General features: G+C 40.1%; 1 protein-coding gene across 3 annotated transcripts; it reads left to right on the top strand.

Moving 5' to 3' along the window:
* Positions 1–873: 873 nt before the first annotated feature.
* Positions 874–23,980, top strand: TERF2 (telomeric repeat binding factor 2). Of its 3 annotated transcripts, none has more exons than XM_036833806.1 (10): positions 877–1,393; positions 1,501–1,596; positions 2,279–2,409; positions 11,085–11,171; positions 12,251–12,397; positions 13,882–13,988; positions 15,310–15,702; positions 20,264–20,349; positions 22,335–22,375; positions 22,830–23,980. In XM_036833806.1, exons 1-10 carry the CDS (start codon positions 895–897, stop codon positions 22,986–22,988), a joined length of 1,746 nt encoding a protein of 581 aa, XP_036689701.1. In that variant the 5' UTR covers positions 877–894; the 3' UTR covers positions 22,989–23,980. The 3 variants fall into 3 exon arrangements, with proteins under 3 accessions (XP_036689702.1, XP_036689701.1, XP_036689700.1); XM_036833805.1 differs by having other exon boundaries at positions 879–1,393; positions 22,332–22,375; positions 22,830–23,911; XM_036833807.1 differs by lacking the exon at positions 20,264–20,349 and having other exon boundaries at positions 874–1,393; positions 22,332–22,375; positions 22,830–22,935.
* The last annotated feature ends 915 nt before the right edge of the window (positions 23,981–24,895 follow it).

Raw genomic sequence — 24,895 nt, 5'->3', positions numbered from 1 at the left:
AAAAGGGAAGAGTGATGAGTGATGAGTGAATGTTCTGATCCGTGTTCTACTGTGTATTCTTCGACTCAGTAATTCTACTTTAAGGAAATTATCCTAAGGAAATAATTATGAATTTCTGCAACGATACAGTTAAAAGGATGTTTCTAATATTGAGACTGTCTAGAATTGCAAAATTTTGAAATAACCTAAACGTCTTACAGTAGTGGTTTAGATAAAGAAGACGTTGGTTCATCCATATATTGGAATGCTATGTAGCTGCTAAAGATACTGTAGAAAAAAAAATTAATGACATGGAGAAATGCAAAATGAAGGTTATATAAAATATACATAGTATAATCTCAGTATTGCGTGCGCACACGCACACACACACACACAAATAGGTATACAAGACACTGGAATGCTATAAACCTAAATGTCAACTTACCTTTTCATGTGGGATTATGGCTGATTTAAATGTTAACGTGTTTATTATTTTTTCTAACTGTTCTAAATATGCTATTTTTGTAATTTAAAAACTATGTCTTAGAAAAAAGAATTAAAAACGAAAAAACAAAAATTTAAAAAGAGAAAAATTTTAAGAAAAAAAAAAAAAACAATTTTTTTCTAATTATACATCTTATATGTCTTAGAGGTTCCTGCGGTGCCGGCCATATTCTATTTCTTGACCTCTGCTGGGTTAACACTGGCCTTTTGCTTTACTTGTTAAAATGTAAACTTGTTTAATAAAGTTTCCTCTCTGCATTTTACATTTCACGATTTTAAAAATGTTTAATAAGCTTCACACATTTATCTTTCAATATTTTATACACAGCCCAGCGTCTCTAGTATAGCGTTCCACAATTTCGGAGCAAAGTTGACACCGCCAACCGCCGTTGGTTTACCCGTCTGGGCAGCATGGACTTCAAGTCCCAGCAGGCATTGCGGCCGACACACCGGGAACTACGGGGTCCGAGAGGAAGGCTGGGAGCGACCGGTCCTTGCCCTCCCAGAAGCCCGCGGGCGGCTCGGAACGCCGTCCATATCATGGCCGCGGGAGCCGGGACGGCGGGCTCCGCTTCCGGCCCGGGCGTCGTGCGTGACCCGGCGGCGTCACAGTCGAAGAAGCGTCCCGGCAGGGAGGGCGCGCAGCGATCGGACGCGATGGCGGGAGGAGGCGGGAGCAGCGACGGCAGCGGGAGGGCTGCAGGCAGGCGGGCGTCCCGCAGCGGCGGGCGGGCTCGGCGGGGGCGCCACGCACCGGGGCTGGGGGGCGCCGCGGAGCGGGGCGCGGGGGAGGCGCGGCTGGAGGAGGCAGTCAACCGCTGGGTGCTCAAGTTCTACTTCCACGAGGCGCTGCGGGCCTTTCGGAGTAGCCGGTACGGGGACTTCAGGCAGATCCGGGACATCATGCAGGGTGAGGGCCGGGCCTGGGGAAGGAGGCTGGGGCTCCTGGGAAGGTGATCTGTGGGGCCCGAGAGTAGCGGCTGGGGGTCGCCGAGCCAACGATGTCTTCTTTCCCAGCTTTGCTTGTCAGGCCCTTGGGGAAGGAACATACCGTGTCTCGGCTGCTGCGGGTTATGCAGTGTCTGTCGCGCATTGAAGAAGGGGAAAATTTAGGTATGGCTATTTTTTATGTTCTTCTCTGGGCTTTACTTATTTAGGGTTACGTTGTTTTCAAACTTACATCCTAGACTGAAGGGTTCAGGGTTAAGGTGGGCTACTATGTTTCAATCACGGTGTTTATTCTCTGGCCTTAGTTTTCTCCACTTAGTATTCTGTTGGCTGCTTTTCTGTGTTTTTTATTTCCTCCCACCTGTTTCTTGCTCGCCCCAACTTTGTTGCTATCTAAAGTGAATTATGTGAAGATGGCCATTTTTCCTCCATAGTAGAGTGTTTTTAAAGTATGAACACTTTTTTTTTCTTTTCCTAAATTGAACTTGACAGCTGTTTAGCAAAATGATCTTTAGCTTCTGGCCGTTTGTATCTGATCCTGCCATTTGAGATACAGATGCATGTATTAAAAAATAACTTTTTACCTGTCTTGAAAATTAGTCACTTGAAATTCATGGATTTGAATTTGGACCCTTAACATGTTTGTAAGCCTGTAGCCAGTATGTCAGCAAATTAAATGCAAATCTTACTATATTTGCATGTTTCTTTTCTATATATATATATATATATATATATATATATATATATATATATATATATACATACATACATATATATATATATTTGAACATAATTCTTCTGCTCTTTAGAAAATAGGTTAAAGTGAAAATTGTGCTCTTTGTCCTAGACTGTTCCTTTGATATGGAGGCTGAGCTCACACCACTGGAATCAGCTATCAATGTGCTGGAGATGATTAAAACGGAATTTACACTGACAGAGGCAGTGGTCGAATCCAGTAGAAAACTGGTCAAGGAGGCTGTAAGGCTCTATTTTAAATTTTTTTTCTTTTACCAAAGATCAGAGGTCTTTGAGGATCAGTGCTTATCTTTTTTGTGTGGGGTGGAAGACAAACAGGGATGGAGAGAGAGCAAGTGAGCACACTCAGAACACATAACTCACACACATAGATGTTATTTCATCAGGTGACCCCTTCCTAGCCCAGACTTGGAAAGAACTGTTAATGGCAGGTGCTCAGCTTTTGTGATTTTGGTGGTCTCCCTAGTGGCCCTAGTGGCCCTGGCAGGAGGGGCCACAGTACACAGGAAGTGAGTTGGCATTGAAGAATGACATTTTGTAGGTTACCATTATTACCATTCAGAGCAGCATCGTGAAAGGGCTAAAAGTAACTGGCCTAGGATCTTGTCACCCTTGTTTATTATAGACCAAGGAGAATAGCTGGTGCCTTGGGAAATGTGGGACTGCTTTGAGCTCTTTCATGCAGTTGCAGAAAGAGGCTTAGGGAACATTCCCCTTGAACAGACAGAATCAGAGGTGCTGAGATATCAGCCATTTCGAAAAACAGCAGTGGTAGAAGGCTGGCGCAGGCAGTGTTCTCGACAAGAAAAAAGCTTGTAGAGTGTCTAGGAATTTGGGACTGGAACTATGTCATGGCTCAGGTAGCTTCAAGTAGTGGAACTTATTTATATTTAAAACACTGAAGCAGCCATGGAAACCAGTCAGAAAAAGCTTTTTCTTCTCCAATAACCAAGGCTGGGGGTGTGGAAGCAGATGCAGAGGTGGGGACTGAAGGACAACAGCTCAGCATTGCCTTGGCGGTAAAAGTAAGGAAATTGGTAAGAAAAGATAACAGCACCTCGTAAAAGGACGGGATCTTGGGGGCGGGGGGGGGGGTAAGGGACAAAACCTTGTTTAGCAAAGACTTTCTGTCCCTTGGCTATGTGCTGGGTACTCAGACACCCTGTTTAAAAAAACAACAGTTAAAAAACTGTGTGTGGGGTGCAGATATTTTATTTATTCAGTTAAGGACCTTGGGCAGGAACTACTGTTGGTCTTACAAAGAATGCTTAGAAAATTCCAATTCCAAGGAGGAATGATTGCAAGAATAGATTTTTAGTATAGGTAAGTCAGGTCTGTGTTGGAGGTAAAATACCAGAAAAGACATATTAGCAAGGGAGGAGAAATCCAGGGCTACTTTCAGAATAGCTAAGGATATTTTGGATGGGAAGAAGTGGTACCAGTTCAGGGTAATTCATGTAACTACTGTTAAGTAGCCAGCTAATTCAGAAATGTAACTCCTTCAGAACACAAGGGGTATAGATCTGTCTTCTGGCTGCTCTTCTGGTAGAGTCTGTGGGCTTTTATCTTTCAGTTGAATATTTATTATTTAAGTTCATAGATCTCTTGTTTGGGGGCTTCATTAGGAAAAATCTATTAGCAAAATCCAGATTCCCTTAAAATAGTCAACCATTTTCTTATGTTGACTCCCTTCTGCTTTTTCATTTTCCACCAGGTACCAGATCTCTTGTTACTATATTACTGTTAACTGCTGTGTAACAAATTAACCCCAAATTTAACAGCTTAAAACAATAAATATTATCTTTCAGTTTCCAAGAGTCAAGAAGCTGGTAGTGATTTAGCTGTGTCTCCTACTCGAGGTCTCTCATGAGGTTATAGTCAAGCTGCCTGCCAGGGTTGCAGTCATCTCAAGACTCAACCAGGGCTGATGGGTCTGCTTCCATGCTCCCTCACATGGATGTTAGCAGGACTCACTTCCTCGCTGGCTGTTGGCTGGAGACTTCAGCTCCTCGCCTCTCCGTAGGGCTACTTACAACGAGGTAGCTTGCTTCCCCTAGAGGATCCCAGAGAACAAGAGCCCAAGACAGAAAGCTGTAGTCTTTTATAAACTAATCTCAGAAGTGACATACCACTTCTGCCATATGCTCTTGGCCACACAGACCTGACCAGCTGGATTTGTGGGTGGAATGGCACTATGCAGGAGGTGGGTATCATTGGGAGCCACCTTAGAGGCTGGCTACCATAGTTACCTTGATATCCAAGTTATTAAATGATACCGTATCACATGTCTCTTTGATTTATTTTTTTTTTAATTTCTCATTTAGTCATAGAATTTGTTACCTTGGAATGCATAGGCTCATTGAGGCTTTTTGATGCATTTTTAAGATCTCTAAAGTATCACAGCAATTTATCTTAAAGTTTATTAAATTTTTTAAAAAGTTTATCAAATAAGTTGTTTGTTAAGTTAGAGCTTCTCAATGTATGATCCAGGGATCTTTTGCAGGTCTTCGGGACCCTTTCAGGGGTCAAAACTTTCTTTATAATAATGCCAAAATGTTAGTTGAGGTTTTCAGTGCACTGACATTTACACTGATGATGCAAAAACAGTGATGGGTAAAATTTCTGGTGCCTTAGCGTGACCGTGACCAAGGCAGTGGTAAATTGTACTGGTAGTCATTGTATTCTTCATTGCCACATGCTTGCAGTTTAAAAAATAAAAAACAGCCAGTTTCAATTAAGAATGTCTTTGATGAAGCAGTAAAAATTACTAATTTTATTAAGTCTCGAGCAGATGTTTTTCCAGTATTTCGTCTGACAATATAGGAAGTTTTTCTGTAGCATTTCTGTTGCATACCAAAACATGATGGTTTTCTTCCGGATAAGTACTTGTGTGATTGAGTTGCATGCTGCTGATCTAGCTGCTTTTGTAATGGAATACCATTTTTACTTGAAATAACTGACAAACTTTGGTTATTCAGATGTAATCTGGCAGTCACTTCAAGGAAAACAAGTGACAGTATTTGTTGGCAGAGGTAAAATTCAAGCTTTCAGGTGAAAATTAGAATTTTGGAAAACTTATATTCATGTGCTTGGTAGCTTCCCAATATTCAGACTTTTCTGATATGACTGATGGTGATATTAACAACTGTGATTTTAAAAAGATTTTTAACAAATGTATCAACATTTGGAAGATCATAACTCAGTAAACCAGTAATTTCCAAATGATCGATGAATTGTATTGCAAAATCATTCATGGGTAACAGATCCATTAAAAGTACAAGACAGACTAACAGATTCTAGTGTAATAACGATGAAGACTTCACTTGCCAAAGTTTGGTGTAGAGTCAAAGAAGACTGTCCACGTTTTCTGAAAGAGCTATTAAAATACTACTCCCTTTTCTAATTTTATATCTGTGTGAGGCCAGATTTTTTAATATATTTCAACCAAAACAACATATCACAACAGAAGAAATGCAGAAGCAGATATGAGAATACCATCTTTCTTCTATTAAACCAGATATTAAGGAGATTTGGAAAAATGTAAAACAATGCCACCCTTCTCATTAAACTTTTGTCTTATTAAATAAGTAACTTTTCATAAAGATATGTTATTTATGTTAACCTGTAATGAGTTTGTTATTTTTTAATGAATTAATAAATATTTTAAATTTTTCTCAGTTTTATATTTCTAATACAGTGAATACAACGGATATAACCCACATAAACAAAAGCTCTTTGGGGTCCTCATTAACAGTTTACAGTATAAAGAAAGAGTCCTGAGACCAAAAAGTTTGAGAATTGCTTCTGTAAGCTGATAATAGTATTGAGACTAGGTTGGTTTTCTTTTCATAACTAAAAGAGAGATGCCTCAGATTTCTGTGAACAGGAGAGAGTAACATATATGGCATGTTCTTGGGAAGCATTTAGGTGTTGCTTTTGCTGTGCACCTTTGGTAATAGCACCTTGATTTTCTTTGAGGACCTTACCACATTTGAGGGGCTGGTGCATCAGACACAATGTCTTAAAACTTTAATTCTTGAAACAAAAAGCTTTGTCAAGGCTTTTTGAGCATCTGTGCTTCCCATAACAGCCTGGTTTCTTTGGTGAATTTGCTTTTTTAGCCTTTCTTCACTTCTGTGAGTTTGGTTTTCTCTTCTTATGTCCTTTCTGGCCTTGCCTCCAACATAAACCTATCTCACCTATATTGAAAATCTGTGCTTGGAATTTCCCTTTTGTTTAAGTTAGCCAGAGACCATTGCTATTGCTTAGATGGTAAGAACCTTAACAGAAACATAAGAGAAGAAATTATACTTATTTCAAAAACTTTCAAGTTTTCAAAAAGCAAAGTTTGATCTCTTAGAAAACAAAAATGAAAAAACTTCCCAGGAAATTAATGCATAGTTTTAAAAAAGCTCACAGTACAGACTTTGGAGGCAGACTTTCAATTAAGATTTTGAAAGCATTCACATTTCCTTTCTTGTTTCACAAATTAAGCATAGTAGGAGCTGTGTTCCAGTTCTGGGAAAGATAGATAAGCATATTCTTCTTTCTTTTTTTTTTTCTGGCCACACCACGTGGCATGTGGGATCTTAGTTCCCTGACCAGGGATCAAACCTGTGCCTCCTGCAGCGGAAGCACAGAGTCTTAACCATTGGACCCAGGGAAGCCCTTCTTCTGTCTTTCTTAATGCAAGTATAAATCCTGGACAGAATGAATGGAGAACTCAGAAATGTAAAGGGCAGTAAGCAAATGGAGAAGACCAGAATATGAAGGTCCACCAAACTGGTGATGAGTAGATTACCATTTTTTCCCTTTCCAGTATCACCAGGCCTGGACTTGAAGGATCCTGAAACCTGGAAGTACACCCCAGGTGTGGATAGAAAGAACTCCAAGAGATGCTCTCTCTGGTCTGAAGAGCAGGAAAGGGTATCTGCTAAGGGTCAGAGAGGGTGGAAGAAATCTCTTTTTTTTTTTCCTTTTTTCCCTTCTCTATCCTAGCACCCAGGCAATACTACACTGGTAGCAGCAGTGACCCAGTGATGACAGAGGCAGGAGGGCAGGCACCTAAACGTAAAGGAAGAGAACCCTTTCTCTTTAGCAGTGGAGCTGTGATTCCCAGAAGTTGAAGTGGATTCCATTCCTTTTTTTTTTTTTTTACTGTCTATCCTGATGCTTAGTCCTGGATGCAGATGCAGTTAGTGTGTGGCAGAATAGGGAAACTAAAGCCCCAGGAATGCAAGGCTGGTTCAATATTTGAAAATCAGTGAATGTAATTTACCCTGTTGGTCCAAAGGAAAAGCATATGATCATATCAATTGAAGCAGAAAAAGCGTTTGACAAGATTCAACATTAGTTCATGGTAAAAACACTCAGCACACCAGGAATAGAAGGGAACTTCCTCAACCTGATAAAAGGCATCTACAAAAAAAACTACAGGTAACATCATAGTTAATGGTGAAGAATGGAATGCTCTGACCTTAAGATCCAAAGTAACGCAAAGGTGTCTGTTCTCACCACTTCCACTCTACATCATACTAGAAGACCTAGCCAGTGCAGTAAGTCAAGAAAAATAAAAGGCAACAGATTGGAAAAGAAGGAATAAAATTGTCCCTTTTTCCAGATGACATGGCTATCCATACAGAAAATTCCATGAAATATACCAAAAAAGCTATAATAAGTAAGTTTAGCCAGACTGTAGGATACAAGATCAACACATAAAATCAATCATATTTTCATATGCTAGCAGTGAAATGAAATGAAAATGAAAATTCTGCAATGAAATTACCAAAACAGTTATTTACAATAGCTCCAAAAAAGAAAAGAAAAATACTTAGGTATAAGTCTAACAAAACATGTGTAGGATCTGTATGTGGAAAAAAACAAAATGCTGATGATGAAATCACAACCTACTAAATGGAAAGACATACCCTGTTCATGGATTGGAAGACCTAATATAGTTAAGATGTCAGTTAATCTATGGATTTAATATAATTCTAATCACAATCTCAGCAGGATTTTCTGTAGATACAGACTGATTCTAAAAGACATATGGTAAGGTTAAAAAAAAGACTAAACTAACGAAAACAATTTTGTAAAAGAAGAATGAAGCTGGAGGACTCACTACCCAATTTTAAGAATTACTATAAAGCTACAGTACTCATGACTGTAGATATATAAATTCATGGAACAGAAGAGAGTCCAGAAATAGACCCACACAAATATGACTGATCAATTTTTAACAAAAAATGTGAAGGCATTTCAATGGAAAAAGATATTCAACGGAAAAAGGATAGTCTTCAACAACTGGAATTAAAACAATTGGATGTCCCTATGCAAAAAATAAATGAACCTTGACCTACAACTCATACCAAAATTGATTCAAAGTGGATCATAATATGAATGTAAGATGTAAAGCTATAAAACTTTTAGAAGAAAACATGAAAAAAAAACTTCATGTCCTGGACTTAGGCAAAAAGTTTTTAGATATGACACTAAAAGCAAGATCTACAAGAGCATAAAGTGGACTTCATCAAAATTAAAACTTCTGAGAAAAACACTTCAGAGAATGAACTCTCAAAATGAACAAGAAAACAAACACCCCTATTTAAAAAAAAAACAACCAAAGAGAATACACAGATGGCAAATAAGCACATGAAAAGATGCTCATCATTTAGTCAATAGGGAAATACAAATTAAAACCACAGAGAATACTGGGACATACCTATGAGAGGGGCTAAACTTTAGAAACTACTAACACTAACAAGTGCTAGTGTGAATGTGGAGCAACTGGAACCCTCATACATTGCTGATGGGGTGCAGAATGGTATAGCCATTCAGGAAAACAGTTTGGCCATTTCTTATAAACATGCATTTTCCAAATGACCCAGCAGTCCCACCCCTGGGTATTTACCTTAGAGAAATGAAGTTATGGTCACACCAAAACCTGTACGTAAATATTTTAACACCTCTATTCATAATCACCAGAGTTGCAGACCACCCAACTGTTTTTCCAGTGGGTGAATGGATAAACAAACTGATACATCCATACAACAGAACACTGCTTCATCAATAAGATAGCAGGAACTACTGATAATGCAACAACACAGATAGATCTCCAGGACGTTATACTGAGGGAAAGAAGCCAGACTCAAGGCTACATCCTTTAAAAATTAAGCTGTGTGATTTCATATATACTGTATGATTCCGTTTATATGACATTCTGAAAAGATGAAACAGTGAAAAGATCAGGGGTTAGGGATGGGGAGGAGGTGACTACAGAGTGCAGCACAAGGGAGGTTTATCGGATCCATGGTTTTTTGGTATCATTGTGGCGGTTACAGAAGTTGATACATGTGTTAGAACAGTATGCCAAAAAAGAGTTAATTTTACTTTATGCAAGTTAAATAACACTTTAAAACATAATAGGACCTGGGACTTCCCTGGTGGTCCAGTGGTTAAGACTGCCTTCCAATTTGGGAGGTGTGGGTTCGATCCCTGGTTGGGGACCTAAGATTCCAGTGCCTCGTGGCCAAAGAACCAAAACATAAAACAGAAGCAATATGGTAACAAATTCAATAAAGACTTTAAAAATGGTCTACATCAAAAAAAAATCTTTAAAAAAAAACCAACGTAGTAGGACCTAAACGATTTATAAAAAGTAAAACCTTTGTATGCTTCAAGAAAGTAAGTATAGTCTTAGTATTGTTTTTCTGCTGAAAATGATGTAAAAGTGAATATGATGATCTGATTACAATGAAAAGACTTATTTACTTTGTTCCCTCCCTGGCAGTAGGAACTTAGTGTTGTGCCTGTTCTTCAGAAGCGTTTGACACCAGTTTCCTTTGCCCTTTATGGCTGTGTTCAGCATGTGGAGGACAGAAGCACCAGAGATTTGTACTTTCTGAATTCCCTTGCTAGTCCTCCTTCTCTTGGTCTGTATGTTTCTCCTTAAATTCTTCCCTGTGAAGACTGAAAATAACTATGGACCAGTTTTCCTTCCCTTTTTCATGTGTGAGATAGGTTTCTTTGAGACTGGATTTAAGGTAGCTACTTTATCCTGTTAGATAACTCCAGGTGGTCCCAATTTTTCCTCGCTTTTCTAATTTTTAAAAAAAGTGCACATATGTTTTTTAAATATCCTTTTTATTTTCAATCACTGTTATTTGCCCTCTACATATGTTCTCTTGGGGTTTCTTGACCGAAGGATTCTCCTTTTTCTCTGTGGCTGATGAGACCTTCTCATCCTACCTGAAACTTTGTCCTCTTTCTTTGCTGCTTGTGGCTGAGCTGGGTTTGTTTGTCTCAGCAATTCCCTGCACACTTTAACTGGAGTTGGCCCGCTGTGGTTTACAGTATGAGAGGCTGTGCTGGTTCTCCTAGCGAACTGGCCTCAGGCCTTTCCTGAATGGAACTAACAGAACTCTGTGGTCAGCAAAGTATTCCCCTCCCCCCCACCACCACCCCGCAACAGTATCTCCTCCTCTCATTCCCCCCATTACATCAAAGCTTTTGCATCCAAAAAGAACAAAACCAATTGTTCTGGGGACCTGGGATGACTCCTGTCCATTTTGCCTTTCCTTAGGAGGCCCTATTCAGATTGGGTAGATGGTCTGTAATCCAGGAGATCAGATTTTGCTTTATCAGCTATTTTTTTTTTAATCCAATGTAATGTTGAAAATCTACTATCTTACACACTGAAAGAGAGGGTACGGTTGTTCATACGCTTGAATAATAATTGTTAGTTTTTAAATACAGGAATTTGATAGAATATGAAAAAGTTCTTGGGTATGTAAGACTCAGTTTTACTTTTTAGTTGAGCTTATTTTGATATTTGATATTCTAATTATACCTTTCATTATTACAACAGTTTAAAAAAAGTCTTTTTCTCCCTTTTGTAGGCAGTCATTATTTGTATCAAAAACAAAGAATTTGAAAAGGCTTCAAAAATTTTGAAAAAACATATGTCCAAGGACCCCACAACTCAGGTAAGTTTGATATATTTTTGCTCCCATGACCTAAATCCAGCTCATTGCCTTTTGTGGGGAAACAGGGAAAGGGTTCTCTGTCAGGAATGTTATCTAAATATTCGCCTTTAAACATTCAGCACCTTGAGCATGTTGCCTTTTATATCCAGAATAACTTACTGTTAGAATGGCTTTTCAAAAATTTGTTTGAAAATTTACATAAATCATTTACTTGCCCATTTCTGTCAGGTTTCTGACTGAACTTTAGTGATCAGCACTGGTATTAACACTTCTGACTTCACATAAACGCTGATCCTGCAGACTTGAGAATCTGCCTTGGTGAGGACTTAACTCCTCTATTTTCTGGTGTCAAAAGCTCTGTTGGAAAAAAAAAAAAAAAAAAAAAAAGCTCTGTTGGTACCCTGCTATTATTTTTTTTCCTTTATAAATATAAATTTTCAGTTTTTGAAAAGGTAATACATATATGTAATACAACATTCGAAAGGTACAACAAAAGAGCTTAGTGAAAATTCTCTCATGTCTGACTCAGCCATCTCGTTCCTCTCCTTAGAGGCAACCAATGTTTTTTTCTTTTATTCTTAACAGAGATATTCTGTGCATATGCAAGCAAATAAGTATGCATGTGTGTATATATACAGACATACACATATATCCATTCTTCCTGTTCTTCCCATATACATATGTGAGCATATTCTACACACTAATTTGAGCATTTTGTAAATTGCTTTTTGCCCTTAATATATCTTGGAGATCTTTTTACATTAGTACATAGGGAGCTTTTCATCCTTTTTGGTTTTCTTTTTTGGAAGTTTAAAAATCTTTATGTAAAAGTATAAAGGTACTTTAGATCCTAAGTTCTTCATCCTTTTTTTTTTTATAGCTACATAGTAACCTACTGTGGCTGATCAGTAATTTTTTGACCTGTTCTACATTGTGGTAGGCTTCCCTTCTTATATGTGTACCAGTGATATTCATTGACAGCATTGTGAAAGTTCTGATAGCATTGTTTTAACTCATCATCATTGAATTTTTACTGGAGTTTTTCTTTCTCACGTTGCAAAAATTGGTCCTTTGTGTAGAAGCTGAGAAATGATCTCCTGAACATTATCCGTGAAAAGAACTTGGCCCACCCTGTTATCCAGAACTTTTCCTATGAAACCTTCCAGCAGAAGATGCTGCGCTTCCTGGAGAGTCACCTGGATGATGCAGAGCCATACCTCCTCACGGTGGGGCTTGGCCTTCTCTTCCCATAACTGTGATGTAGCCTGGAGGATGTGTAGGCAATTAGAAAAGGACAGCTCTTTTTTAAAGTGAAAAGAGTAAATGTGTAGAAAAAACTGAATTATATGTGCTATCTTTCTTAATTAAATGCCTTAAATATTCAGAAGCAGAGATCCTGGCAGAGGCAAATGCAACATTCCTGGTTTCCCTCACCTCCCATTTTTACTTCCTCTATGTGTGATTCACCTGTGTGGTTAAAGTAGGAGAACATTCAATTACAATTGATGGTGGTTCTCAAAGGAGATGAAATCTGAGTTAAGTTTGGGAGAGGAAGAGTGGTTTGATAGATGTGGTATGATGGGGTTGTTAACAGGAAGGAGGCATAACTGGAGAAAAGTGTGACTAGAGTATGATTAGCAAGAGAGGCCAAATGAAGACATACTTTAACTGAATGAAAGGGATAAGCACAAAGAATGGATGCAGTGAGGCTCAAGACTGCACAGGGAAGAATTAGAACCTAGTCTGTCATAGAAGGTGGACCATGAACTGAGTGAGAGGGTTTTTTTTTTTAAACAAGGATTTTGAGAGTGTTCAAATTATCCTAGTTCCTAACAGTAGATCTGTAAGGCCCATATCAGGATAGTGTCAGTGATCCTAGCAATCATTTGGCAACTCTCAAAATTATTTGTAAAGCAGATAGTTTGGAGTGTTCAAGGAGCAAGTGTCAGGATACTTGAGCCTGGCCTAGGAACCCTTCCTTCATATTCAGGTAACTGGAAAATAACCTGTCACTGTTTCTGTTGAGAACAGAATTCTCAGCTCTTAAGATACCACTCCTTACAGACATGCGATCTAAAATGGAATGACACTGGACTAACTGGAAATGTGTAAAACTTCAGTCTGAGGGTGACAGAGGAGCAGCTGGAGTTAGAGTAAGATTGGCCTACTCAGGGCTTCATGTGGTACAAGTAAGGATTTTCAAAGAGTTGTTAATAGGCAAAACATTTGTGGAAACAGAGTCATGAAAAATTCTATACACAAACTAAAAGACATTAATGTAGACATCAGTCATCCCTAAGTTTCAAAAAAAAGAAGATTTGACTTTTGCATATGACCCCAAAGGTCTATTAGGTATTCAGAAACTAAATTAGGGATGAGATTGGAAGGATAGAAGAGGAGATACAAAGTAAAATCATTTAAGTATTTGTTGTCCAAAATAACCTTTTGGAATTCTTGTAACGTCAAGATGCTTTTAGCACCACTCAGATTGAGTTCTCCTTTAGTACAGAAAACTGTGAGCCATTTTTTGAGGGAAGAAATTTGGGATAATTCTTGTAAGTTCTTTCCCTTTTTATGTCCTCCTCTAGTCTATGCCTAAATTGGATTTGTAAGTGAACATGCTTGCATATTGAGTATGTTCATGGTGAAAGAAGCAGAGTTAATGAAATTCTGTGACTTCCTCTTCCTCACGACATCTTTCCTTTCCCAGATGGCCAAAAAGGCTTTGAAATCTGAGTCTTCCACCTCAACCACAGTGAAGGAAGGTAAACAGCCAGCACCAGAGCCTGTGGAAAAGCCACTCAGAGAACCTGCCAGGTGAGAGAGATGCCCTTTTGTGATGTTGGCTGAAACACTGGGGTGATGTGTGGGAAGCATAGTCGTCTTCTTCGAGCAGGATTAGTGGTTTGACCTCTTAACATGTTACTGGGTTACTCGTAGAAGGCACTGTGGGATATACGGAGCACATCCTGGGAAGATGGGAATATTGAAAACGGGATGTCAGATCCTTGACAGAAGTTCCTGACTGGCTATTCCTCAAAGGTTCTTTCCTTCTGTTTCTCTCTCCTTGCCTCACCTGTATCTACTCAGTACTTCCCTGTTGATACCTTATCTCTTAATGCAGTGTTCAAGCTTGTGAATCAGATTCCCAGGACCAGTTAACAAAGCAGAGGCCACACGTTTAGATGTCTTTGGGGGCCCAGTAGGAGATGTAAAGGAGCAAAGTGGGTCTAGGATAATACAGTTGAGAGCATGGGACTGGGACACAGAGAGGGCATGCTTTCGAGCTTCGTGTGATTGTTGCTATGTGAGATGTCCAAAGATGTCCAAATTTCAGTTCAAGTTTTTATGTGAGACGTCCAAAAAAAATTTTTTGAGATTTCCCAATTTTTGAATGTTGGCGGTTAGTCCAATTAAAAAAAAAAAAAAACTTGAATAGCTTAGACAAGACACATCTGCAGCCTGCCAGTTTGCCCTCTCCTAACAGTTTTTACTTAAAACGTCCAAATGATAGATGAACTTTATTTTGAAAAGGCAGTTTCTCATTGTTCCAAGACTGTGTGGCACTATTCTCACTCTGAGAATTCTCAAGATCCCATTTATAAGTGCATTGTAGGAGAAAGAGGGCAGAATGGAGACCAGTCTTTTTTACTTCTGTCACATGAGGGTTGGACTAGGACAGCTGGAAGAAGAGTTTAGACTTCAAGGTGAGATTGCTGGATTATCAGTTGGTTGTCCAGATGGACTTGTAGTTGTTAGGCACTACACAGAGTTCTTGCATTGTGGAAAGCACCGCTTTAGTCCATGCAGACTAATGGGTTAGACAGCACACAGGCTGAAGAGGTCTCTGGAGGGAGTATCATTGGCCCTAGTTCCTTTAGGGTTCTCTTACTTGAAGTTTAAGCTCCATAGTGCAACTTACATATCATATTTAAAGCCTCTGCTTAACACACTTATAAATGGAAGCTTTTATAAATAAAGCTTGTATCACGCACCCTCTCTGTTTTTTTTTTTAAATAAAGAGTTCTCAACGTGAGGAATTTCTAATTTGAAGCTTCCCACTTTGAAAAGTTGTGGCTGCTCGGACAAGCATCCACAATGGTGAAACTGATCTCTGTTATGTTTGTATTATTTGTAGGCAGCTACAGAACACTCCAACCACCATTGGAATTATGGCTCTGAAAGCAGCTTTCAAGACTCTGTCCAGTGCACAAGATTCTGAGGCAGCCTTCTCAAAACTGGACCAGAAAGATATGGTATTTCCTAATAAAGTGTGCCCACCATCACCAGCCCTCAAAAACAAGAGACCGAGAAAAGATGAAAACGAAAGTTCAGCCCCTGCTGAGGGTGAGGGTGGCTCTGAACTGCAGCCCAAGAACAAGCGCATGACAATAAGCAGATTGGTTTTGGAGGAGGACAGCCAGAGCACTGAGCCGAGCGCAGGCCTCGACTCCTCCCAGGAAGTCATTCCTGCTTCACCATCCAAGCCCACCATCCTCAACCAACCCCTCCCTGGGGAGAAGAATCCCAAGTATGAAGACCTTCTTTGTAGAAGTTTGGGGGCTGGTTGGTGGTCCTGGTTATGCCTGGTATTGCTTCCGGGAATGAAGTAACTTTCAGCTAAGTTATTCACCACCAAGGCTTGCTCAGACTGCTAGAATGTGACTCAGGGTGGGGAGTGACGTCGTAGCCATCCTGCCAGTTCTGATGCCCCGCATGTGGGCTTCCAGGCATTGCACTAGGCAGGAGTGAGGGTGAAAGGGTGTCCGAGCCTCCTACTCACCGCTGCTTCCATTTTTAGCAAACTTCTGAGTGCCTTGACGACTAAATATTAGTCTTGTTTGTTAAAGGAAGTTTGTTTGAATTGGGCCACGTTATACTTTGATCCTTAAAAGAGATCTATGAATATTTATAGTTTTGCACGTTCTATGAGCATTTGAGACTTGGCAAATTCAGTAATTACTAATCTCTCACATTCTGCTAGGTTCTGTGGGGCAGTGGTTAGAATGCTTTCATTTTGCTCCCCATCATGACCCCCAACCTGGCTTTCAGTTTTGCTACCCTTTGTGCCCTCTTGTGGATCTTTCCTCTAGGCAAACTGTTCTGCTTGCTCTCCCTGGAACCCTGTTTCTACTACTGTACTCTTCTTGCTGCCTCTCATTCCCCACATTCGGACTATCATTCCTCCACCATTGCTTGTCAGAATCCCATCTGTCTTTCAAAGAGAAGAGAAGCTGATGTTGACTAAATACTTTCTGCAGGTCAAGCACTTTCACGTATTATCTTACTGAATATCTACACTCTTCACTCTGTGAGTGATTTACTAGCCCCACTTTATAGGTGAGGAAGGTTCAGAAAAGTTACTAACTTAACCTGAAGTCACACAGATAAAAAATGGCAAAATTGGGCTTCGGGATTTTTAATCCCAGTCTTGACACAAAAGTCCATGGCCTGTATGCCATGTACACCAAGCTGCCTCTTAAAACTCTGCCTCCTCCATAAATTTCCCCTGGTCACCCTGCTGTAAGTGATCACCTCACTGATCTCCCAAGGTCATTGCCATCTCTACTACTGCTCTCTGTTACAGCTGTTTGGGGACCTGTGCCCTGGCATGCTTGTGCTGGGTGCCCTGTAGGGCTGTGGCCTCTGATACATGATTTATACTCGGGCACAAATCTGCACTATATGCACCACTTCCTGCATTTGGAAGTGAGTGAGTCATTGGCTGGGCAGGCAGATGCAGTCAGCACACTATTACTCTCATTTGATACCTGATATCCTCTACCCCTCACAGCAATTCTATGAACTATAAGTATTGCTCCCATGAACAGACAAGGAAACTGGAGAGAGTGCATGATTACAGTGGTTTTATAAATGGGAGACTCTGTGAAGGTTTCAGACATATTCACCTCTCTCATGTGTCAAGGGTATGAAGTATGATGGGTACTCTCAAGCAGAGGTTGGCAAATTATGGCCCCTTGGCTAAATCCACCTGCTGCCTGTTTTTGTAAATAAAGTTTATTGGAACACAGCCACACCCATGAATTATGTATTGTCTGTGGCTGCTTTTGATGCTACGTTGAGTTGAGTAGTTGCAACAAAGACAGTAAGGCTTGCAAAGCTGAAGGTACTACTGGCCTTTACAAAAAAAAGGGATCCTATGACCCCGGCTCTAAACGAAGCATATGTGAGGTGCCTTGGGAGCTGCAGGGAAGAAGAGCTGGGCCTGGGCAGCAGAGTTGTGGGTGGAGCAACCTTGCAGAGGAGCAAGTGTTGAGCTGGCCTTGAAGAATGAGTAGGAGGTCATCCAGCAATATTGGGAGGTCGGTTCTAGGAAACAGGAGCCTCTTGAATTACAGCACGAGAAAGCCTGGTATGAGCCGGAAAATGTCATGTAGTCTGTATGGCAGGAGAATACAGGACACAGAGAGGATGAAGGGAGAAAAGTCTGGATGGGTAGATAGGCCAGATTTTGAGTTCCTATTATATTCTATCAGGCAGAGGTTCTCAAGGGGGGCTTCATATCACAATTACCTGTGCAGTGTTTAAAAAATATATATTCCCAGGCTCCTGTCTACTGAATTAGAAGGGACAGGGGAGTGTTCTCTAATCTGCTTTGCTAACTGTGCCCCAGATAAGTCTAATACACCTAATCAGAAAGCCTCTGAGCAGACACCACTGAGGGCTTTTGAACAGACACTGAGGGAAAGGAGAAGAGGAGGGTGGCTGGAGACTGCTGCCCGGTGAGCAGTCAGGACCCAGGGGAAGCTGGGCCAGTGGAATCGGAGGAGGGGAAGGCAGGATTAGGGTCTATCACCTAGACGGCAGGGCCACCACTACTAGATTTTTATATCCCCCACAGCACAGAACTAGTGCTTACTAGATAGTTTATTAACCAAACAAAGTAACAGTTCTTGGTTCTTGCAATTTAAGGGGCCACATGCAAAACTTCTATAAAAGGCTAGCAGAGGGTAAACATTTTAGGCTTTGTGTCTCTGTTGCATATTCTTCTGTTTTGTTTTTTTTTTTACAACCTTTGGAAAATGTAAAAACCATTCTTAGTTCAAGGGCTATACGAAAACCAGCAGCCACAGGCTGTAGTTTGCCAACCCCTCTAGACCATTAAGTTTTAACTTCACCAGTTAGGAGCGCAGTGAGCCAGGAAGTGACCCAGCTTGCCCGCATGGCCACCTAACAGTTAAGATGAGGACCGAGGTCTCAGCCCATTCCACAACATGAGAAGTTAAGAAATACCAAAATGTTTATACATGTAATAAATGCTGAGTTCATTGGAGGAGCAGAAAGTTACCAAGTGATCTGCAAAGATTGTCTGCAGGAAGAGTGAATAGACACTTAGGTGAAAATGATGGACCCTGAGGTTAAAATCAGTTTTTATCCCAGGACTTGGATAAATAGATGGAAAACTTAAACTGTAATGCTGTCTGACCTGTATTTATGAATAGTAATTGACACAGCTAATATCCTGAGAAGGAAAAACTTCGTGTAATTTTTTTTTTTTTTTTTTACTTTGTCTCAAGCAAATCAGTTATTCTTAGAAATAACCCTTTGGGGGATATGATCCAATTTAAAATAAAGAAAAGTAAAGAGTCCACCATTTGTCCCAGCCACTTAGGTAACTGCGTAGAAAACTCATGGAACTCAAGGAATTTTTTCCAAGTTTATGCACTTATTAAGCAAACTGCTTTCATTACTCATTTGCAAAATACCCAGACGGCCTTAAAAATAAATTTTTTTTATAGCGGGGAAGGAAACAGCACTTTGTCTCTACTCTCTTGGTCAGGTTTTTCGGTGACTTTGATCTATATAAATTCTTCAAAACTTAGTTCAGATACTTTCCATGTTTGTTTTGTAAAGGATGTTATAATTCTGAGGTCAGATTTGTGCTATGTTCTGTAAGAGTGACTATAATTTTCATTTATTTAATAACTTGGGTTTTGGATTATTTTTCAGGTTTGGGACTGTTTTTGGTTGCACCCAAGTACTCAAAATTTCATGTTCACAGGAATGATTCTTGTTTGCTTACTATTCTAATCTTTGATGGTATAAGTCCTTTACAGCTCTTTGATAATCTCATTATTAGTTTAGCTAGTATCTCTCCAGCTTCTATGAGGGTGTGTGTTACTGTGCCCGGTGTTTGGAGTAGACAAATGAGGATATGGTCCCTGCCGTCAAGGTGCTTATGGTTAAGGGTATGTCGTGATACGGTTGTGTAATAAAGTGGAAGCACTATCGTAAGGGCAGAGGAGCGGGGGCTTTTTGTATGTGTTGGGCAGGCTTCATTGAGAATGATGGCCTTGAAAGATGGGCAGGACTTCACCTGGCAGGGAAGGGAATCCCAAGGAGAGAGAACAGCAAATAGAGAGGCAGGAAAGCACAGAACTTATAGGAGGAAGCAGGAGCAGAGGGCGGTGTGGGTGTTGGTGGGGACAGGAGGAACTGATGAGAAATTGACGGGCCAGACTGCATGATCTTGATTCCCCCATATGGGCATTTAGGCTTCACTGTTTAGGCAGTGAGGAGCCATCACTTAATAGAGGAGAGATGTGATAATTTTAGGATGATTGTTCAGGTGGCTTTGGAAGGGGAAGGGGCTAGGGGGGAGAGACTCCAGTTAAGAGGCTAGTGTAATACTGGTGAAAGGAATTGGACCATGGGCTTGGACTAGGGGAATGGGGAGGGAAAGGAGAACAGTCCAGAGATAGGAATAGAGCATGTCTGTGATGGAGGGGAAGGAGTTTGCAGCTCTAGGTTAGAAGAATGCTGAAATCTGTAATAGAGTCCAAACCAAACAACCAAACAAACAAACAAACAACAGGAAAATGAACAGATCGTTGAGGGGGATGGTGATGTATCCAGTGCTGAGTGTGAGAGATGGTCCTGCAACCTAGGGGATGTTGACATGGAGAAGCCTGGCCAGGTCAAGATTTGGGAGTTGTGTGTAGGTGAATCTCGAATGTGGTCACAGCAGAACAGGGAGGAATACAAGGCCACGAGTAGAGCTAAGGACAGAGTATGGGATGACCTGGGATGACTTTGTTTTACACCTTGTCCTCTCGCTGATGTTCCCTCAGAGTACCCAAAGGCAAGTGGAACAACTCTAATGGGGTTGAAGAAAAAGAGACTTGGGTAGAAGAGGACGAACTGTTTCAAGTTCAGGGTAAGCCAGATGATTCTCATTGGTCTCTCCTTGACACTTGCTGAAGTGTAGGTGCATGTTACTGTCACATCAGTGTTCCAGAAATTGCTTGTCTCCAAACTAGAAAAAGTTTAAAAGTTCCTCATTGTGACTCATGAGGAATCAGTTTTATGTCTTTTCCCATTAAACAATGGAGACTATCAAAGCAACGCTTTATATTTAAAGAAAACTCCCGGTTTGGTTTACTAAATCCTATATTTAATTGTAGTTGATGTTCTTCCTAAGGTTTTTTAATTAGAAAAGGTAGAAGTGGTCATTCCTTACATATCTTACTTAAGTAAATAATCTCTTACCAGTTTCTATATATAAGTGTTTTTTTCTAAGATGAGAAACTTTACTTTTCCTTAATTAATATTGAACTTCATAGTATTTGCATTAGGATCTCTCCCACCACATATTTTGCACTCTGATGGAAATATATACATGCTAAACCTTAGTTTTGGAGATTCTGAAGACTTTTGTAACACAGCAGCAACAGTAATCCTTTGCCAACCTCAAAGGTTTTGCCCTTAAAAATTACCTTTCATTGGCAAAAACATAGTTGGCAAAATCAAGATTACACAGAAAATGGGAGAAGTAACAATAAAAGTGGCATTAAATATTTTAAAAACAGGATATAAAAGTTCTAGAAAACATCCACTTCTGATGCAGTCCAGATTTGTCAGTTTCAGAAATTGGCTTCTACTATATTATGAAATACTTCATAATTTAAAAATAAATAATGTGCTCCTGTAAGTATCCCTTTTCCTGAGTCACCTTTCTTCACTCTTCAGGAAGCATTACTGGGACAGTGGCGTCTGCCGAGGCAGACACTGTAGCAAGTTTCACATTTATGCAACTTTGCCTTTTCTTGCAGCTTTTTAAATGGCTCCTGTTGGCTTGAGATGCCATGTCCGTTATACTTGTATACCCTACTGTAGCCCTCTGGTCCTTTAAAATATTATCTTGGTCCCTGTTTTTGAGGCCTGATCTATTTCCATAGGATGGGAGGGTAGAGTTTGACCAGATCTCACATGGTCTGTTGGAGTGGGAAGCAATAATTATTACCCCGTTCTTTTTGTTTGAAGAATTGAGCCAAATTTTTAAAAAATGTATTTATTTTATTTATTTATTTTTGGCTATGTTGGGTCTTTGTTGCTGTGTCCGGGCTTTCTCTAGTTGTGGCGAGTGGGGGCTACTCTTCGTTGCAGTGCGCGGGCTTCTCATTGTGGTGGCTTCTCTTGTTGCGGAGCACGGGCTCTAGGCGCACGGGCTTCAGTAGTTGTGGCTCATGGGCTCAGTAGTTGTGGCTCGTGGGCTCTAGAGCGCAGGCTCAATAGTTGTGGCGCATGGGCTTAGTTGCTCCGCAGCATGTGGGATCTTCCCAGACCAGGGCTCGAACCCATGTCCCCTGCATTGGCAGGCGGATTCTCAACCACTGCACCATCAGGGAAGCCCCCAAATTTTACTTATATCTAACAATCAGGGATTTGGAAATTCAAAAACAGTAAAACTGTGTTATTTCAAAGCAGTAATTAACAAGGGGTTATGAGCAGAAATTATATATATACACACACATAAATACATATATATATTACATACACATGCATATGTATATATATGCATGTGTATATATATATTAGGATTTTAAATACCACAGTTCCTCAGTAAGTTTAGAAAATGATAGTGGTTTTACTAAAGAGCCTGAAATCCATGATTAACCAACATTTATTGAATGCCTGATTGTAAAGTATTTGTTTTGTACAGATTCTCATGGACTGAAATGATTGGTATCTTGCAAGCAGAGGACAAAACCAAATTATCCTTTAGTGATGTCCTTTCTTTTCTCAAAGTTTGTAAAATTTGAATCAAGTTTTCCCTTTGGGGACGCTCTATGTCTTTTTCTTGTGGTTTGTGCCGAGAAAGGTAAGCTCTGAAATGAGTCTACTTTTAATGTTTTCCAGCAGCACCAGATGAAGAGAGTACAACCAATATAACAAGAAAGCAGGTAATTTTAAATTCTCTTTTCTGGTTGTGTAGGCAGAAGAGAGAGAAAATAAGTACCCACGTCTCACAGGCATAGACTACCCATGCACCTGGTAAAAAATTTTATTTGTAATTTTCAGATAATCCAAACTAAGTTAAATATTTACTCTCTGGAAGAAAAATCTAGGTGGTCAGAAAGCTGACGCATTTCCTAACCATGAACAACACACGTTTGAAATCTTGAATGCAGAAATGGTTATCAGTTGAGGATGAAATGGCAGGACACTGAAAATTACGAAATGTCCAAATCCATGGTGTTAACTTATATTCTATATCATGTTTTAAAAGTATAAATCCTTCCTTTGGGTTCAGATCATTCTCCTAGGATTGAGTTTACCTCTTTACTATATGAAAATATAAATAAGTGGAAAGACAGGTTGTGATAAATCCTTTGCTTTTTTGTTTTTTTTTGGCAGAAGTGGACTGTAGAGGAAAGCGAGTGGGTCAAGGCTGGAGTGCAGAAGTACGGGGAAGGAAACTGGGCCGCCATTTCTAAAAACTACCCATTTGTTAACCGAACAGCTGTGATGATTAAGGATCGCTGGCGGACCATGAAAAGACTTGGCATGAACTGAAACAGGCCTTCATTTCCACAGAATTCACAGGAGCATGGTTCCTAATAATAGCCCCTGGTAGTCTGCTGTTTCTTTCAGAAGCTGGGCTGGGATGAGAATTTTGGGCATCTTCCTCCCATGTGGGGGAGGTCCCAGTTCCACTTCATCACAGTTGGAGATCATGGAGCTGAGAAACAAAGCCAAGTCCACCCCATGTCCTTGACAGAGATGACAGGCACATAGCTTGTACAGTGCCAGAATACCATTAGTATTTCCCTTCTTTAGTGGTTTGCTTGAATTTAAATCCCTGGTAATCAGTAGAACCTTCTCCTAGGAAATGGTGGAGTCTGTTAGGAGTCACTTTTGACTCCATGACCTGTTAAAACCAGCAACATGAGCATTATTTGGAGCAAACTTGTTCCAGGTAAAGCTTTGGCCTTCTGATGCACATGCAAAGGAACTTCATCTGTCATGAACCCAGGTTGATGAGAGACCAGTCCTGGTGGAATCAGAGTCCCTTTAAAAACTGTTTAGCCAGTTGTGACATCAACTCCTAGACGTGACTGCCTTGGCATTTGCTCTATTTGCTGGGCTATGTAGGCAGGTTTAACCTCCATTTCTCACGTGGTTGAACCAGTGTGTTTTTTTGGTAAAATGGTGATTGTAGATAAGCTTAGCCCCTCTCCCCATCCTCTCTTCCCAATTCCCTTCTTTATGCTGGACTTTTAAAGCTTAAAAAAATCCTGATTGAGTGTAAATGCCTAATTCCATTCTTTGTGAAATGGTTGCTTCCGCCTGATTCCCTAATTGTGCTGTGTTAGTGTCTTGCACTGGAATTCAACATTCCCTTCTCCTTTTGTACTGTGTTGTGCTTGCTGTCTCTCAGACATCCTTAAAGACTGTCTTTTTAGGAAAAAAGAATTTCAGTAAAGTGTTTTCTGTAATTTTTTTAAAATGAGAACTAATTATTGTCCATCACGTGTAGCATTCTTCATTAAAGTCTTGCTTCTCTCAAATTTAAGTAGCTGTTTAATTGCAGCTGAAAAGATGGAGGTAGCAAAATGTTGAACAAGCTTTGTTAAACCATATTGTCCATGTTAAGAAGCTGATGTCAAACTGTATTGGATGTTCTAATCCTTGGAAGCTGTGCCATACAGAGATGTGAAAGTTTCCCCTTAATTTGTCCATTTCCTCATATAACATACCTCCGGGGACAAAAGAATTCCTTTTTTCTCACTTTTGAGTGAGTGAAAGGCAAGATGTAAAGAAATGCTAAAGTTTAAAAATTCATCCTGTAGTTGAAATTTGTAAACTTTGTACAGCTTTATTACCTATTAACTACGTGTTTGGGGGTTGGGTACTGCTGTTTTTCTAGCAATTAACCCCAAATGAAACTACAGCGAGAAGGCAAGAACTTGATCTCCACTCAATCTGGTTGTAGCTACTTGTGATCTCCCTCCAAACCAAGCTTTAGGATCCAGAAGCTTTTTACCTTCAACTCTCACATTGTTAGATGGCGCTCTCCAGGTAGAAGAATGACACTGTGATACATTTAAGGAAGCAAAATATCCTAATCGTGTTTCTCAAAATTTGAGACATGCATAGATCCATTAACATTTTTTAACATAACTTCGATGCTATCTTTATTATAATGTTATAAAATGTGTACAGACATAAAACTCTGCCTACGGTTTCTATAGAACTATACAACTTACCATGAACTGATGACTGTTTTGCTGAATCTAAGTCACTGCTCACCACATGAGTAGTGCTAGGACTGTGGCAGTGGTGGGACTCTGGTGGGGATGCCTGTGCCACTATGTACTGAGAAATGATCCCACTCTCTCCCACCTTCACCTTAGTGAGACTGCTGCAGAGCCACTGTGCCTCCAGACTGCTGTGATGTCATCTGGCCTTTGCTGGAACTG

This window comes from Balaenoptera musculus, chromosome 19 (assembly GCF_009873245.2).
Source record: "Balaenoptera musculus isolate JJ_BM4_2016_0621 chromosome 19, mBalMus1.pri.v3, whole genome shotgun sequence".
Taxonomy (NCBI): Eukaryota; Metazoa; Chordata; class Mammalia; order Artiodactyla; family Balaenopteridae; genus Balaenoptera; species Balaenoptera musculus.
The sequence above is the reverse complement of the archived record's forward strand: the minus strand, read 5'-3'. Positions and strand labels throughout refer to the sequence as shown.